At 38.2% G+C, this 18,711-nt stretch overlaps 1 protein-coding gene across 10 annotated transcripts in view; it reads left to right on the forward strand.

The window, feature by feature from the left end:
- Positions 1 to 14,734, forward strand: part of AFDN (afadin, adherens junction formation factor) — a 129,349-nt gene extending 114,615 nt beyond the window's left edge. For 6 of the 10 annotated variants that reach the window (XM_050709789.1, XM_035538642.2, XM_035538644.2 and 3 more), the window contains 4 exons: positions 5,273 to 5,407; positions 7,263 to 7,551; positions 11,891 to 11,975; positions 12,561 to 14,734. In XM_050709789.1, the coding sequence (XP_050565746.1) occupies positions 5,273 to 5,407; positions 7,263 to 7,551; positions 11,891 to 11,975; positions 12,561 to 12,705 (654 nt within the window). In that variant the 3' untranslated portion in view covers positions 12,706 to 14,734. The remainder of the gene's footprint in view (positions 1 to 5,272; positions 5,408 to 7,262; positions 7,552 to 11,890; positions 11,976 to 12,560) is intronic. The other 4 variants (XM_050709788.1, XM_050709791.1, XM_035538646.2 and 1 more) reach the window with 2 other exon arrangements.
- The last annotated feature ends 3,977 nt before the right edge of the window (positions 14,735 to 18,711 follow it).

Here is an 18,711-nt window from a genome sequence, read left to right on the forward strand (position 1 = left end):
TTCTGTTTATCTTGAATAGCTGACTTAATTCTGTGATAAGCAGTTTTTACTTGTTGAGAAATGCTTGCATGTGTATTTTGACATTCAGAAATTGCTATCAGCTTGAGTAGGATTTGAGTTCAGGATTGTTTTGGCCGCTTGATTTCCTAAACTCACTGTTCTCACGTTTGCTGCAGTCTGCATTGCTTTCCTTTTTTCTTGTGGCTAACTGTATTGCTGGTTAAAACAATAGATACCTCAAGCTTGGAAACTGAAGAAAGGAAAGTTTAAATGTATAATTGGCAAACTGATTGTGTTAATAATATGTTACTTGTAGCACATAGGCAGTTATCTGTAGACATAAAAATTATCCATATAAAACTGCCATTTTTACACACAGTCTTTAACGTTTTACTGTAGCAACGCTTAAAAAAAGAAAAGTCTTGTGTTGTTAATAGAAAGCCAGTTGTGTTGCATAAAATAACTGTCTTCTCTGCAAGTGCTGGATTTAAAATACTATTTGTGCATAAAGGTCTTCCTTCATTTTGGAACATTTTGAAACTAAAAACTACTAGTTGTCTGTTTGTTTCAGTTGAACTGCATAAAGTTTGCATTTGAGTTGCATTTCGCTGTCTGTACTACAAGAGATGCAATAAATAGCATCTCTAGAGAAAACCTGAGTTTCCAATGAGTCAAACCAGTACTGATATAAAAAAAAAAAAAAAGGATTATTTGATTGTTTGCATTTCTTTATTTCAGGAATTTGCCAAATTCAGTTCCTTTTCTAAAGCAGCCAACTTAACAAATAAAAGAAAATGCTTTTAAAATAGAACAAGTCTAACCTATCTTTGTTTTCACTGTGCATCTCTCTTTTTTCCCCTTTCTTACTACCTGCAGCAGACTGCTGTGCCAGCAATCTCTGTTCTAGATTTGGTATGTTTCTTTCCCTTTAATATCTCTTTCACGTTTCAATTTCTGATTATTAATAACCATCCTATGTGCTTTGGATGATGATTTGCCATCTTTGGGTGTTCAAAAATCATTTAGATACAATTAACAGTAAGTTAATTGTACGCATGCATTTGAATGTTTCCAGATGTGGTGACTCATTTCCCTGTGTTTCTCTCCTTTTAGATGTTATGTTCTGCTTGCAGGTTTGGTTTGTTTGTTGTAGCAGTGCTCTGATATAAAGCTGTGTATTTGATGTTTTGTAATTGTGTTTATAAAATCTACTAAGCAGTTCATACGAACAAATTGTGAGGTAAGATTTCTTCCTTTCTCTTTCCACCCTTTCAGGCTTTAGAAAAGCTTTAGCACCACCATTCCCTTCTGATTTGAAGTGAAACTGTCCTGAGAGCCTACTAATATAGATCATTTAAATTCTGTTGATAACAAACTTACATAGCCTATTATATCGGCTGTCAGGTTCCCATCCTACCCTGTGATGGCTTAACACACTCTTTCAGCACATGCTGAAACCTGCTGTTTACAGGTGTTAAAATCTTCTCATTAAAGTAAAAGTGGATCGTAAACTCAGAAATTACTTCTGAACTAATATTTCCAAGTAGGTCATGTAAAAACGCAATTACTAAGTAAGCATATTTTATTTTCTTAAATTTCAATTTCAATTCGTTAATACCATTCTCTGTCATCTGAAATATGACAGGCTTTTAAATTGGGTAAGTAACTGCTATGAATTCAGTTAATTCTGTATTTCATTGCTCTCGGTGGAAATGGGTACATGGAAAAAAAACGTTTTCTGTCTCTGGAAATATATCACCTTCACGGTGTATTCTCTGTAATTAGTGCCCTAGCTTGAAAGAAGGGTAAATGCTTGCAAGTCCTGTTAGTATAATTAATCTGTGGTGCTGGAAAAAGCTCTAAATATCACTGCTCAAAATACGGATTTGGATATTAAGCACTTTTAATATGCATACTTCAGTAAATGTATCTGAGGTGTTCAGTTTTGTCTCTGTGTGGTATATCAGTGTCAAAGAGGTGAAGCATGTAAGCTTTGGACAAGCCAGGAGTCATGGATCTTTCAGACTTAGTATCTGTCAATATTTTTTTCTTATCACTGCTCCTTTATTTATTTACTTTTTGCTTAAGCCTTGGTCTGTGGAGCTGTGACCAGGTAGATAAAGTTCTTTGCCAAGCAGGCTGTAAACTTCTGGACCTTTCTGCTACAGAAGGTTATGAAGGCAGACAGTATCAGCAGCTTTAAAAAGGGATTAGACGAATGCATAGACATCACGCCTGTAAGTAGCTAATCAGAGGATTACTCAAGGGTGTACCAGCTGACATCTCTACTACAGTGCTGGGGAAATACTAGAGGAATGGACCACAGAAATGGCCAGGCTCACGTGCAGCTCTCCTTGCCCTTGTCAGACACGGAATACTGTGCCAAATGGATCAGTGACCTGAATCAGCAGAGCATTTATGGTGATCGTAAATGTAGCCTTAAAAAAAAAAAAGCTAGGTCTGTACTAGATTAGGTTGAAAGCCGTAATCAGCAAATACCTTTTTTTTTTTTTTTTTTTTTTTTTTTTTTAGAATTTCATTTTTTTTCCTGATTTTCATACTGTTCACATGACTGGGTGTAGTTGCATCTCTCCTATGCCACTTCATATACTCAAGAACTTCCTTCTTTTTAGAAAAACAAGTACAGTTCAAAATGCTCAATGCTTTTTTTGTCTGTATGTTTGACATGAGCATTGGTGATATCTATTCTGCTAATTAAATGGCACATAAAAGCAGATGAATCAATAATGCATGAATTGACAGCTTGCCTAGTGGTTGTGTTTTTAAAATCCCTGGGCCACTAACAAGTCTGACCCAGCTTCAGTTTACATCTATACCTACTTATTTATGACAAGTTCATCTGGAGCTTTATTTAAAGCATTCTAAGCAGTGCTTGGAGAAATTCATTTTATTTGGAATCTGAGACTTGCTGAATGCGTGCCAGTCCCATGCGTATCTTCACATTTCTGATACTCCAGAATCCTCTCTACTTCTCTCTCCCTGTTATTCTCCTCTGACCCTCAGTTGAGGGCTGTGTAGGGATCTTGAAAATGTGTGAGTTCAGTTTGGATTGCATGCTGTTGTATGCAACCACCAATGCACATCTTTGAGCTCTCTGGCACGCCTTGCCATCCCAGTGCTCCCTGCCTTGGTCTGTGAAAGCTCTGAAGCAGAAACTAGTTTACTAATTGTTAAAGAAATGAACTGTCCCTGTGTGATAGCTGCTGTATTCCCACTTGTGCCTTGTATATCATTTCTGGCCTTTTTCCTAGGTATTATGTTTAGAATATGTTCCCATTCAGATGGGTTGTCTTCCACAATTATTATGGTCATATGTTGACATCAGTTCCCACATGGCACCCTGCCCAGTTTTCCCTTCTTTCTTTAGTTAAGGTCACAAGAAAATAAAACAAATCAGTCCTACTTCCACTTTAATTTACTTAGAAATATTTTCTTGTTCAAGTACATTTGAATAGGGGTATTTGCTACTAAGCAACAAGGTATCCACGCAGTAACTGGGGATCAGTAATCACTGTGTTTAGTTTTTCTGTAAATGGGATTGGGACAGAGTCAAGGAGTTCTCTGGTATTTTTTCTACTGTGCAGTTTTTTGCTTTTTTTTTTTTTTAGAGGAAATTACTTCTCTTGTATGAACTCTTCCCAATTAGTAGCTGTCTTTCCTTTTGACAACACTATTATCTCCTCTGCAAAAATAATGTCTTTTTAATAAACAAGACTGACAGAGTCTTAATACAAGTAGGCAGTAGGCTAATTACTTTATTCCTTGCTCTACATTATATACTGAGCTTCATCTTTATGTGATTTTCAGTTAGGAATTGGAAAAGTTTTAGCTCCGAATAAGAGGAGTTTACTCAGAAGTTAACATTCTTGAGTATATGTTTCCCAGACTCCTGTCCAAATTAAATTATTATTTTGTTCTTTAGCTTTCATGCTCAAACATAGTGGTTCTTAATACTTCAAATTGGAGGGGGTTTTGCTGTGGTTAGTCTGAATAGTTGCTCTAAGATAGATACAGTTGTTTTCAAAATGCTGTTGTATAAGATTGTAAGATCACTGTTCATGTAGCATTTTTCTTACAGCTGAGGTAAATAATTACTAGAAAATTAGTAAAATTAAAAAAAATTGTTCTTTTTAGAACTGATTATAAAATTGATTTGAAAACCTTGGGACAGTATCTAATACAAAGTTCATATGCTTTAAAGCACACTTCTTAATTAAAAGGGCAGGGGGATGACACAACTACATGGAAGTTGTCTTCGAAAAGTTTTATTAAAACTAAATTTCTCTTACTATCATGATTGCTTTGTGTCTTAAGGCCCTTTCTGTATAAATGTAACTGGACTGTAGAAACAAATCTAGAAGCAGAGAAATAGCAGTATTAAAGCGTGTAGTAAAGTATACCAATCAGTAGAAAAGATCTAATGAAAAAGAAAAAAAAAATACTTATGTCACAGTAAGAAGCAAAGCAGCATGCAGTCCAGTTAGTTTCTATTTTTGAATATTATTGTGCCAGTGAGTACTCCCACCCATCACGAGCAGATGCTGTTAGCTTAAGAGAACCATGCAAAGTTTGGATTTTTGTTCACTTCTCTTATCTGCGCAGTGTTTATCACAAGTGTGCATGAAATAGCATTGTCTGTTGGACATTTGTTCTTCTGAGCTGTTTAATCTGAATAGTCCAAGATTTCTTCGCCTTGCTCTCTGTTTTTTCCAAAACACATCTGTTGCAGATACAGTGGGAGATTTTATTTATCTCCTGAGACTATTTGCAGACTTGCTGAATGAGCCTGTTACTTTAAATGGATTGACCCTTTGACTAATGAGTTGTGATTTTCCGGTGATTAAATACTAATCCAAAATGAAAAACTAATTGGCTGCTGGAGTTGGGGGCTGTTGCTTCCAAGTATTTAATTTCACTTTGTGCCTATGAGACTGATTGCTGAAGCAGTCTGGAGCATGAGTCACATCAGTCTTTTGCTAGGGGTTCGTATATGAATGCTAAAAATGTCTCTATTTTTGCTTTTACGTAGTTCTGTGCATTTCTTCCCCCCCCCCCCCCCCTTTGTTTTTGTAGGGACTTTTAAGGAAAACAGTGTAGTAAAGCGTGCTTTTAACAGCTGAAAACTACTGTATCGGTAGTACAGCATTTTCTATTGAATTGAGTTATTTTTAGATGTAAATACTTGTGTTAAGGCTTTTTGAACCACCTTATCTTCGTGAGGGATGGGAAGTTAAAAGTTTGTCTCTGTTAGTTACAGGACGAAGAACGCAGACGGCAGCAGCAGCTGGAAGAGATGCGCAAGCGGGAAGCGGAAGACAGGGCCCGGCAGGAAGAAGAGCGCCGGCAGCAAGAGGAGGAGCGAACCAGGAGAGAGGCTGAAGAAAAGGTTATGGTCTCCTGAGTGCTGCAGGAGTTCTTATAGGCCTCTCCTCTTTTACCTGGCCAGTAACAGCTCGGGTTTGGGCCATCAGGGGGTTAAATGCACTAGCCTAGCAATTAAGGTCTTGGCCCATGGCTTCATTTTACCAATACAAAACAATGTGATTCAATAAACGTGCCATTTGTGGTGGCTACAGGTCAGTGGTATTGCAGAAATAATACAGTAGGCATACCAGCTGGAGGTTTTCAGGAGTAAAAAGGACTTTCAGAGCCTGTCCTAAAAGTTACAGCACAAATCAATTGTATCTCCTGGATTTCTGTAGCCCCAATGTGACTTCTGTAGTATAATGGTTGAGTTAGTGGTGTTGGGCTTTGCTGTGTCTCAGAGATGGCACTTGAAGTATTTTTGCAGTAACTGCATTAGAGAGAAAAAAATATGAAATAGAGTGGAGATGAGTACTCCATATTATCTTTCCCATTTCAACTGTGGAACTGAGAGAACTTCCTTAACTGGTTTCTAGAAAGGAAGAAAACTTTAGCAGATAAATCACTGTGTAAACAAATTCTAAAAATCCAGGCTTCTAGATTGTTTGAGAACATCATACATGTAGTTGAGAAGCTTTACTGTTCAAAAATAGGAGGTAAAGCACTTCATTTGACGTTTGGGTGATAGGTGAGAAGGAAGGAAGGTGTATCTGGACTCAAGTATGTAAACATACACTGTAGGAAGAAAAAAACCAGCTTGCTGGCAGAAAAAATGTATCAAAACCAGCCTGTCTCGTTTTCTGACAGTGATGCAATGCTACCAAATGACACGTGGATAACATGCTTGAAAGGATTTTCACTGAGATCTCAACTAAGATGCTTCTACCAACTCAGAGCTCAGTGCAGTCTGACCACATTGATGGCTTTAGAGAGTAGTACAAGGAGATGAATTTCTTGTTTTTGCTGTAGATAAACAAGATCAGATTTTCTTTTTTTAAAAATAACTGACTCAGGGTGTTGAGCAGATAGAGTGAATATTTTTAAGCACATGGATTAAAAACAAAAAGGAATGCTCAAATATTCCCAGCAGAGGTTATTCTGTGCTTAGACTTTTTTTTTTAACTCATGGTGTCCAAATACACATTTTCATTTATAATCAAACAAGCTACAGAATAAACCATTGTATAAATTTACAATGTGGCTTAGGCAAGAACTGAGCAAAATTAAATGCTATAAAGTTTAAAACCAGTAGAAGTTTTAAAATGGAAAACACATAGGAGATATTTCACGGCCATTTAAATAGTCGGCAGCATTGTATAAGTGTCATTAGCATGTTTTTTTTAGAAATGTGGTTTTTTAAAAATGTTTGTTTTAAAGAAGTTCTTTGTAATTGGGTTTTTATGTGAAAGTAGGTTTCCAGCTGATCATACTCAAAGCTTCATTAGGAGCCATCTATTCCAACACTCTGATTAATTGACATTGCATAAGGCTGCAGCAGAATTATAGAGTTCCTTTTTAAGACGGTAGCTAATTTTAGTTACTTTCTCTCCCACAGATTCTTTACAGCATTAGTAAATATACTCATTATTAACTGTAGTTACATTTTCAGTAATAAATGCTGGAGTTGCCCTTGGTTCACTTAGGCAATTGCCTTAGTTACCACAGGCAGTAGTAAATGTAGAAATAACAGCAATGCTGTGTTACAGGACGAACGGTGTTTTTTTTCCTAGCAATAAATATTCTTTGAGTTCATATGGATGCATTGCTCATTGCCAAAAAAGGAGACAAAAAAGATGTTTGTAGCCGTGATGGAAAACTTAAATTCCTTAGGCTGAAATGTCTGTCTTACTGTGTTTTTTTTCCCTCTGGACTTGCAGAGGCGACAGGAAGAGGAGTATTATAATCGCTTAGAGGCTGAAAGGCGCAGGCAGCATGATGAAGCAGAGCGGAGATTGCTGGAACCTGACGAGCCTGGTCTGTACAGACCTCCACTTCCACGGGAATATGAACTCCCATCCCCAACCCCTTCATCTAACGCTCCTCCTCCCCCACCTCAGCGAAACACCTCTTACCTCAAAACACAGGTCCTCTCCCCTGACACGATTTATACTGCCAAGTTTGTTGCATACAATGATGATGAGGAGGAGGAGGATTCCAATCTAGCAGGTCAGGATAAGTACTCCGGCACAAGAAAATCTTATGGTGACTTTCCTCCTGCCACCCTTAAGCCACAGCAGCCCTCCCGCCAGCCTCGCCCAGTTTCAGATGGCCTCTTTCTTTCCAACTCATTCCAGTCATCTCCAGTCAATGCCAACAGTACTGCTGCCAAAAAAAGCCAGCCCCCGCCCCCACCAAACAAACCGAGTTTCATCCATGCCAGCAGCTCTAAAGGTAGACTCTATGAAATCAGTCTTCTCTACAGAACTATCCTCGTGTCTTCAACTCTGGTGCTGTAGATCGAATCACTTCCTTTGTGATTTTTTTCACTTAATCACTATTTTCACTATGGTGATCTAACTTAAATCCAGATGTTAATGCGAATCTTCCAATTTTTAATTGTGTTGATCTCTCAAATTTCCTTGTTCCTTACCCCAACTCTTCAAAAGTAAAAATTCATCTTTCGCATACAATGAATTAGAAATTGTTTTAACTGTTACTCAACCAATCCAAAGTACTGTTGGTTTTGGCTTTCACTCTGTATCTTTCAGTGATTTGTTTTGTATGACTGACCATTGGTTACTCAGGGCATCTTGGAAGTATGTCTTTCTTGAACACAGGAATCTTTTTTTCTAATGGGCTCGTGAACAGAGCTATCCTCTGCTTTTGGTTGTGGTACCAGGTTTCTATCTCTTATTAGCGTGTGCAAATGGCTTTAAAATGACCTTTCTAGATAAGGTTCTTAAATGTACAAGCACCAAGAGACATGCAGACCATGCAGTAAGTTTAATTCATTCAGCACCATTTCTGTACTTCAGTTTTGTACAGTGCAATTTTCTTGCAGAGAGGGACAAAAAGATAAATTTAATCTTAGTGCCTTTTGCCTCGCTCCTTCCCTTCCGTTCTGCGCCCTTATTTCTTTGCCTCCTCATCATGTTTCTCTTACAACTCCAAGTGGGCAACCATAACAGAGTTAAATTTCGAGTGCAGTTCTAATTGCCAGTAATTTCAGCACCACATTTTATCTGCAGAGTATCAGTTTAGCTACGCTCATTAATTCAACAATGATCCGGTATAAAGTTCCATGTTAATTTTTCTTGAACCTGCTGTTGCAGGAGAAATCTTACATACTCTACTCTTTGAATATGTGTATGGATGGATCCCACACTATCTGCAGGTTATGAATATAAGATTTTGTCTTTAGTGTCATCTGCTAGCATTTTCTCTACATTTTTCTTCTTCTGTATTCTTCTGAAGGGAATGATACCCCGACGTTCTCCTTGTTTGATCTTTTCACTTGTGTTAGAATTAAATAGCTGTCTTCACAACCAATTCCAGCATGTCCAATCATGCTTCTAAAAAAAAGGGTAGAAAGGGTAGTAAGTCACCCAAGAAAGCAAAGGGAGGTGCTTATGCTGGCTTCTAGCTCAATGACTGTCTTGCTGACTAGATTGGAGTCTCGGTGACAAATGTGGAAGTCTATGTATGGCACATCCCTGTTTACCTTTTTGGCCACCAAATGCATTGTGAAAAGTACTTAACTACTTCAATCAGAGAGATGGTATTCTCTGGTCATAGGGAGCTTGCTAGCTGCAAAATAGGTTCCATTTATCAGAAGCATTTCTAATCCAGCTACAGTAGTGTATGAATATGATTTAGGATATGTATGAGACTATACAAATATACAATGCTCTCAGCTTCCTGCTTGCATCCTTTTCAACTGAGGCTCAAGTTATTTTCCAGCAAGGTATCTTGTCCTTCACAGGACAAATTTGCTTCTGATGCAGACTGTTTCCAGTATCAAAGGGAGGCTCTGCACAGCATTTTGTAGCTTTAATATTCATGAAACATCTGTAGTTTAGCTCAGCTCTACTTACTGCCCAACTGATACAGTTGATGCTTACCAGTTTCACTGTTTGGGGTCAGTACAGCACCCAAGTTACATAAAAAAACGTTCATACTGTTACTCATTTAAAGAGGGAAGAAAAACAAAAATTACCCTGGTATTGCCTGTGAGACCTCTTGATGTACGAGTCCCTATGGATTCCAGAAGCCCATCAGTCACTCGTCTCTTGCTTTATCAGGAGTTCCAAGTTTTAAAAGAAAGTGAGGAAAAGTTTTGCTTTTCAGTGTGTTGTCATTAGACAGGACCATAAGTAGACACACTGTATAGTATCTGCCATGTGTACATTACAGATGCAGATAATTCAGTTCCACGTACCTATAATGCATGCAAGCCTACTGATAAACCCATAGCCAGTGATCTCATATCTTTGTTTTATATTAGAAGTAGTTTAGCTTTTGAACTCCTTATATGGCACAGAATTAAGGAGTTAAAATTAAAGAACGAAGAGAAACATACAGAACATACAGGTTCTCTTTAAAAAACTGTGGCCGTCTACATTGCCAGCTTGCCTTTAAGGATGTGCTGAAACAGGCTTCTGAAGTGGAACTTCTGTGCTGGATGTCTATACTGAATTTTTCTTCTTTCAAATTACTTTTTCTAGAAATTCTTACTTGAAACAGACTTGAGTAAAATGTGCCTTCTGTCACAACACAGGCTTCCAAAGGCCCTTTCTTCCCTTCCTAGTTTGGCACTTTGAAGGCTGTACATGAAATAAATTAAGTAACTATAGAGCCATCCATCACTAGCTGTCACCACCACTCTTGCTGCTTTCCATCATCCACAACACAGAATGCCATTTCATATTTAATTGCATTCCCCAATCCTGCTTTCCGTGAACTTTTATGGAAAAATGAATCTCAGGAAAGTGAAATGTTCGGTGATGTTTTTGTGTGTTCGTTTTTTCCTGGAAAACAATCAGAAGGACAATCTGCAAAGACTTGGTTAGGTTTTTGGTAACAATTAAGGAGAACTGTAGTATGATGCTTCACCTATAATAACCTAATTCATAAACCATACAACTAATTCTGAATACTCTTATTTCATAATTTTTAAAATAGCCATGAGAACAGGTTAACTTCACCTGATTGCTCAAGCTTCTATGAAGACTGCCTGCGTAACGTACAAAGCCGTTTGCACAAAATGCAGAATTCACTGTGCAGTTTACCATCTCCCATCTCACTGACTCTTGTTACATTCCTGTCCTTTATGGCTTTTCTCTGTTCTGAATGCTAACTCTAGTAAACCACGCTTCTGCAAATTTTGCTCTTGTAACCTTCTTCCACTGGGTTGCTTAAAACCATTGGCTCTGTCAACTAACCAGAAAAAAAGCCAACACCAAAATCAAAACTACTGTCAGAAAGTAGGTGGATGTGTGAATCACAACCTGTGGATCCACTTTTCAAAGTAGGGAAGGGTGGTATTGAATCGATGCATATAAGACCCATGTCTGAAAGGGAAAAAAAATGCCTTCATACACCTGGCGTACCTATTATGATTTGATCTGCTACAAATTTGTGGTGAATAATGTTTAGCTAACAACACGCTAGCTAAATTTATCTGTCTTCCAGCTTCAAACCATCTCTTTTCTTTTATTGCTTATTTGTAAGAAGTTACATACACCAGTGGAAGAAGCAAACATTTCTTTCTGTATGAAAGAAGGTTCACAAGACATAACACGTACAATATTTGAGACCAGAACTGTCTGAAGACAAATCTGGCACTTATTTTTCACTCTTTTCCTTACAGTTGTTGAAAATATGGTCTTGAATGCAGATTAAATTAGTAAACTTTTTGATTGGAAAGAAAAGGTTTTGTCTTGTGGCCTTTAAAAAGAATTAATGTAATGTGCAAAACCTGTGTGTTAGTTATATCAACTTAAACTAAAGGTGCAGTGCTGAAAGATACTTACTTGAAATTTTTTTTAAAAAAAGGAGGGGGGAACATCTTCTGAGTGATACAGCTAATGCAATCAGACTAAAGAGACGAAAGTTCTGATTGCTGAATTGTAAAGATGCTATATACTAATCATGGCTTACTTTTACCTTCTTAGAAAGAGCAGCTGCAACTAACGTATGTCCTGTAGAGCTTGTTACAGGACAGTGAAGTGTGTTGCTCTTTCCATCAGTCTCTTTGAACTTTTAATGTCTGTTTTGCTGTAAACTGTAATAGGATAAAGACCATGATTAGGAATGTGCTGGATAATCTAGACAAAATGTGTTCTGACTTAAATAAAATCAGGAATAAAAAGTTACAGCTGTTTTGAGGGGGTGGAATTCAGTAGTATTGTTTTTAAAACATTCTACAAGTCAGATGACCCTGTAAATTTAATTTCTGAGTCCAGATTGAGATTATTTCTTAAGAGAAGCACTGCACCTTTTTGAAGAAATACAGTATAAAACTTCTATGTCGTAACTGCTGTCCTTCAACTTCCTTTTTCACAAGGAATAAATTCATACACTGGATCTACAGGAGCAGCTGTTGGGGCCCATGAAGTTTATCGGGATCCAAGAGACAAAAGATCTAAAAGGTGACATGCAGGAGTCTGTTAAGTGTTAACTTTTATTCATGGGATGTGGCTAACTTCTGCAGTACTTTCGGTTGTTGTCATTTCTCTGGGGGCTATTGAAGACTTCTGCAGCTGTCTGTGGAGTGTCTTGCGTTATAATGCAAGTAAGGTCTGCACAAGTTTTTAGATGATCTGAAGTACTACTTTACAACAGCAAATTTCAGTGCTACAACGAAGTAAACATCCATAAGAGCTTTGTATTCCAGTGCTTTTTCCTAGGCACGTGCTGCTGTAGGAAAGCTTGCTAGTATGCTAACATAGACAGAGCCTTTGTGGCACCTGTGCTTCACTGTGAAAATTGACAAGTAATAACATTCCTGTTTACGTGCCAGAAATGGCCATGAGCTGCTTCTGATAATTTGTCTAAATGACTGCCCAATGTCAAAATTAAAGGTATGTGTGGGGAACAAAACCTTGCAGCATGCTAAACTAAGCCTCTTTTGCTGTAATCAAAAAAGCTACCAGTCAATACATGTCACTGAGAATTACTATATTTAAGGATATTGTAAATGAGAATTATAATGATGATTTTTTTCCCCTTTCTAGTCAAGATACAGATTTACCTGGAGCACCAGAAAACTTGACGTTCAGGGAACGCCAGCGACTTTTTTCACAGGGTCAAGATGTATCCAATAAAGTAAAAGCTTCTAGGAAACTAATGGAACTGGAAAATGAGTTGAACACAAAATAAGATTAAAGCACCTTATCAGATGTAACTGAAGATCTCTGAATTGAGGGATTGAGATGAGGGGCACTACTAATGAACAGAAAATGAATATTTTCTGAAAGGAGTGACATTGATTCCTCTATATCTAAGACTGTTAATTAAGATTTAGAGATGTTGCAATAGCAAGAAAACTGATTACTTTGCCAGGAGCTTGTGGCTTATACAATGAAAGCACTGTAAAATTTTAAAGATATGAATCACGTGAAGGTAACTTTTTTTTTTCTTTTCTGTTTTGGGGGGTTAAGTTCTTGTGCACCAGACCAAGTAGCACTTGTCAAAGATAAGTTCTGTTTCCTGGTGTTTTACAGACACACTTTTGTTTTAGCTGCTGAGCAGAGAGAGTGAGAATAGCTTGAACTGCCTAAACTAAACTGTGCACTAGAAATTAGTATTTTAGGTTGTTAGTTAAGGCAACAATATCTGGGCCACCTTAAGACTTTATATGCAAGTTTTACATACTGTATGGTGTTCATACAATGATCAGCGTATCGACACAGATCTTACCGTTATTTAGTATTGGAATAACACACATTCTGTAGGTAAAGCCTTGGAATCAAACATTTTTACTCTTACATCTTTGTTGGGTCTAAACTGGTTGTGTAGGAGTTTATGTGTAGTTATGGAAAAGTCTGTATGTTGATGCATCCCCATTACATGTGCTTCAAATGTTTGAAAATGTGAAAAGGAGAAAAACCTGGGGTATTTGTTTCATTAAAAATTATATAAGCAATAGATAGTAGGCTACACTAGTGACCCTAGGACCAAAATGTTAGTAACACGTTAAGAACAAGGAATTCCAGTTCCAAGGTTAGAAGAACAGATAGGTATGTTTTCCGAGAAAGGTAGATTAGAAGTTACTAAAAAACTAGAAATAGAATGGTATTGATCAGTCTGCTATTAGCAGTTCAGCAATATTTTTTTTTTCCTATGGAGAAGTGAACTGGCATATTAAAGAAAAAAACTGTAGTGTGAAGCATTGGATATATGATGCTGCTGGCTGGGAGTGGGAATGTTGGTGAGACCTGGTCTGCTGGCAGCAAACCATCTCTACTCATGCTGAAGAAGCAGTGCTAGTAAGCTCTTCTTTAGTCTAGCTGGCTTTACTAACATCCTGTTACTGTTGTACTGAAAATATTTTTGGCAGTTCAAGCTATTTTTTCACACTGTAATAGCCTTATTTAATTTTAAATTGTTAATCTTTTTCCTCCCACGGTGTCTTCAGCTATGCGTATGTGGCTGATGATGTTGGGAATAAGGACCTCATCAGAGTTTTTCTCATTGTGTGATGTTAAGACAATATATATTGTGATTCCAAACAAATTTTCTATTTGACAAAGCCCTTTACTGGCTTTAGATGATTTTTTTTCCTGTATCATATTGTTCTCTTATAAATATATATTTAGGGAATTGTGCACACTTCCAAATACAAAGGGGTAGACTTTCACTGCCTTAGGAAAGAAATCACTTTTAATAAGAGTTGTATGATAAATAAATGCAAGTTAATGAAAATTGGAGTGTAAATATTTTTTACGTATTTCAGGTTTCTTATTTGAAAGTGTGCTTTTACCGTTTCACCTGTTAAATATGAAGTAGAAGATTAAACTGGTTCAAAGTGTTAATGAAGGATCTGCATGCTTGCTATGTCTGTTAATCAGGAAAAGCAAGCCTCTCCCAATTTATCTTGAGAACACTAGCAGCCTTACAGTGACAAATTTTTCTTTAGGAAAAAACAAAAACTTATGCTGTGGCTGAATTACTGTTGCTGCTAGAATCTGAAAAAGGCTTAGCGAAAAAAAAATCTATAACCTTCAGTTGAGTGGATTTGGCCGCTATTGGGCATTCGGGTCAAGTGTGAATATGTGTAAAAGTGCTTTTCATATTTGTCTGTGCATTATTATGAAAAACATCAAAACTGCTGTAGTTTCCCATTTCTACTGTATTTCACTTGCAACCTATTTTTAATAAAGTTTGTATTGTATTTAACTTTGCATTAAATGTTTTTTGTACTGTTTGTTATTTGACTCTACGTTTACAGCCGTATTATCATAAACCAAAGTGGCTTTTTAATGTTTAATGTGTTCAATACCTGCATCGGTGACCTGAACAAGTGATTTTTCCAGCTTATCCAGCAACTTATGAAATAGTAAGTATTGGTGCGATCAATTATGCAGTCTGTGGATTCTGGTGAACTTTGATCTCTTTATTTTGAACACAGAATAACTTTCTGACAAAGTCTCTGAAAAAAATTTTGTCTGATGCTGACGGCTGGAGGAGTGGACTCAAATTCACTGTGTGGTTTTGCATGAAGGTTGAATTAAAGGACTTAAGAATGGTGGTACTCCCGTTGTTGGATTAGTAATATTAAATAACTTGCTTCTTGACTGGAGCCAACAGTTTAAGTTCTGCTTGGGGTGTGGGGGCAGCAGGAAAAGGCCCCAGTGAAATGCTGTAGATTCCTGCTGCTGTAGCTGAATGGCTGCTTGGCCAGGATCAAGAGCACTGTACAGCACTTTCCTGGTGAGTACCTATATCTTTTGAGTTGTGGGGTCTGCCGCTGGAGTTTTCAAAATTGATAATGAAGACATTCTGGGTTTTAGTATGAATGTATATAAAGGCAGGGGAGAAGCTATAGGAGTAACAGAAACCCAAAAGCACTATTTGGGATGTTGCAAGGAAATCAAAGCAAAAAATGCTGCTTTATTTTATTTTTTTTAATATGAAACTAGTCATTGCCAGTTCTGTGTCATGCAAAAAAACACAAGTCTAAATGGGATGGTAGTGGTGAAAGTATGGTATGCATCAGTGCTAATGCATTTTCAGTGGGAAAACTCACTGTTGCAAGTTTTGAGCTATGCCTTACACAGTTGAGGTCAGATTTGCAAAGTGAGTGTACTAATATGATGCTGTTGAACAGTGCAGCACCTGCTTTGTCTTAGGGATATGGAGAATCATCCTCAGTAGCATAGCTCTTGGTATTTTAGTTGGTTATAACGCCTATGGCAACAGCTATGCGTAAATGACACTTAAATACACAGGCAAGTCTGCTCTCCCAACAAAGACTATCTTAACTGTGTCATATTCTCCCTTCTGCACCTCTCATTCACATATTGCTTTTATGTGCTGCTTGTACTATAGCCTTGTTGATATTTAAGGGAGAGGAATTAAGAAATTGACAAAGTCCATAAGATGTATCCAGTTTACTGAAATAATAAACCATTTTCTTGATCATACAGATTGTAGATCAAGCAATGAGTATACAAGCAGCAGAATAAGCAAGATCTTTCTCCTTTGTGTCCCAATTCAATTAGTTAATTGAGTTACGAGAAATTACAACAAAATTGTGATAACAATAAGCTTCACTAAGAACAGTCTTAAAATTCATATAGTAACTCACATGACTTTGCTAATAAGATCAGGTAAACATTTGGTTCTTCCTCTTGTTTTGTGAAATGATAGTACTGTCTCAAACAGTCGCTTAGGGACTGCGTGGTGGAGAAGGCAAAGTCATACAGATTAAACAGTCTGACTTCTTTCCTGGCTGCAGTGGCAGATAAACTGCTTAGGGAGACCAACGTGTAATCCACCTGCTTGCAGAAAGCCAGTTTATTCTTAGTAGCAGATGGATGTTGAGGACTGCCCTACAGCTACTGAAGTAATGTCTTGCTTAAGGAATGAAGTATTTACACCTTCAGTGAATATTGTGTGTGCATGGATGGGTTAATTTCACTAATGCGTTTTGAGTGTAAATACATTAATGTATGGAGAACATGAAGTTCTCTAAAAGTACATTCTTACTACCAGAGTAAAACTAGTTGTATTTTTACTACAAGAGCTTTTTCTTTTGGAGCAAAGTGAGATAATTCTCTTGCAAAAATCTCTTCTTCAGACATAAAATTTCAGTAGCTTTTCCTCTCATGAGGTCAAACATCCTCATGCTTACTCCTCACTCCCTCCTCCATCCGTATAGTTCTCCTGGGAGCTGTAGGCTGCACATTGCTTGTAATTATCTTCTACAATGCAAGATGATAGCAGGACTTTGTATAATTTCCCCCCTCCTTTGCTCTTCCATATAAACTGTAATAAAACAGATTTAAGTGCAGCTCACTTGTTCTTCATCTCAGGGGTTGGGGGGGAATGATGACAAACTATGTACTCGTCTACAGGAGATTGAACCAACCAACAGGTTTGTGAGTATTAGGATCATTTAAATGTTAGTAGTACTGTCAACACTTAGGGAGAACCCGTTCAGGCAATTAGTGCCAGTTCTCTTCAACCCTTGGCTACAAGTGTGTCTGTATAGAACAATGAGAGGCATTTAAATAAAATTGGGTTGAGAAATGAAGTGGATGGTGTCTTTGGAAGCTTTAAAGGATAGGCTGTGTTGAACGTGGCAAATGTGTTGTCATTTAGGCAGTAGAAAATATGAAGGCAAGCAGCAGAGAATCTCCATGTTTGGCACAAAAGCAAACTTATCTCTCAGTATTTTTCTGGGTGTTTTTCTACCTATTTTGTTTGTAGTTGCTGCTTTGGGAATGGTGTAATGGACAATTCATATCAGAATGCTGAAGCTGGGATCCCATTAGTGTTTTGTTTCCACTACTGGGGTTAACATGAAATGCATCAGCAGTATTCAACACAACGCTAATTTGCTTTTATAATGCTTTTATAATCCACTGTAGTGTTTCACTGATGTTAGAATTAATAGAGTAAAATGTGCAGTAGATTCAATCAATGCCATGAAATTTCTGGCCCTCTGGTTCCCCAGAAGAATCTCTAATAAGGTAGGACTCTTCTTTTGCAGGGAGAAGACAAAATCAAATTGGTAGAAGTTCGCGGAAAAAATGAGACTCTTCAAAGATCAAAGGATCAGTGTAGAAAAGCATGCTGACATACAGCCTTGCAGTGTTTCCAAAAGGCAGATTTTTGTTTGTTTCTTGCCTAGATCTCACTGCCAGTCTGGTTTGTTCCCTGTCAAGCAGCTTATCCTGAGCTTTGGATATAAAAGGAACATCCCCAAAGAGAACTGCTGCAGTGAGGGTGAGTCACAGATCACAGGGGTTTTTTTTTTTGTTTTTTTTTTTTTGATACAGCTGGGACTGAGCTTTGAGTACTATCCAACATTCACGTCTGCACAAAGAAATGACTAAAGCGTAGTATATGCATGTCTGATTTGGGGCCACTAGTTCAAAGTCAGTGATAATGAAAGTTCTCTTTTTATGGCCTACAGGAACCCCATTTCTAATCTTACTTCTAGTGGCCAAAAAACACAGATTAGGGGAGAAAACTGTTAAGCTTCAGGGACCATCTTCCTGCGGTGAAGCTGAGTTACATCGGGAAAACAAGGTTGTTCTGACGTGACTGCTGTGGCATCTACTAACCAGAGCTCCAGGGCAAGAATCGAGTTACACCCCTGGGCTATTAAAATATTTCCAAAACTAGCTCCTGTTGATAAAAAAAAAAAATCCTGTCTGACTCATCATTTAAGGTTCTTAATATCGCACAAGTTGGGAATGTTTTCTTTTTAAAGTGGCTTGGAGTTAGGGAGAAGAGGGGGAAGAAGGCTGCAGTAGGGGGGAGAGGAGGGGTGTTGGGGTGAGCTTGTGAGAGACGGGTACTATCAGAAGGGGATTCCTTCGTGATTATGATGCTGGTTGGGGTTTCTCAAACAAAAAATAAATAAATAAAAACAAAAACGCCTGTTCAACGCCAATGGGGGGAGCTGCCTGGGGCAGCCTCCTCAGCCTCCCCCGGCTGCCTCCGCCCCTCCAGCGCCCTCCCTGGGCCGCGATTGGTGGCTCCCGCTGCCACTCAAGTCGCCGCCGTAGCCGCGGGGCTGCAGCGCCCGCCGGCGGAGGGGCGGTGCTTGTCACCGTGGCAGCGCCGCGGACGCCCCGGCCGCCTTTCTCATTGGCCGCTTTAAATCCCCGGGGGGCGGGGGGAGGAGCGAGGCGCGGGGCGGCGGCGAGCGCG

This window comes from Cygnus atratus, chromosome 3 (assembly GCF_013377495.2).
Source record: "Cygnus atratus isolate AKBS03 ecotype Queensland, Australia chromosome 3, CAtr_DNAZoo_HiC_assembly, whole genome shotgun sequence".
In the NCBI taxonomy this organism is placed as follows: domain Eukaryota; kingdom Metazoa; phylum Chordata; class Aves; order Anseriformes; family Anatidae; genus Cygnus; species Cygnus atratus.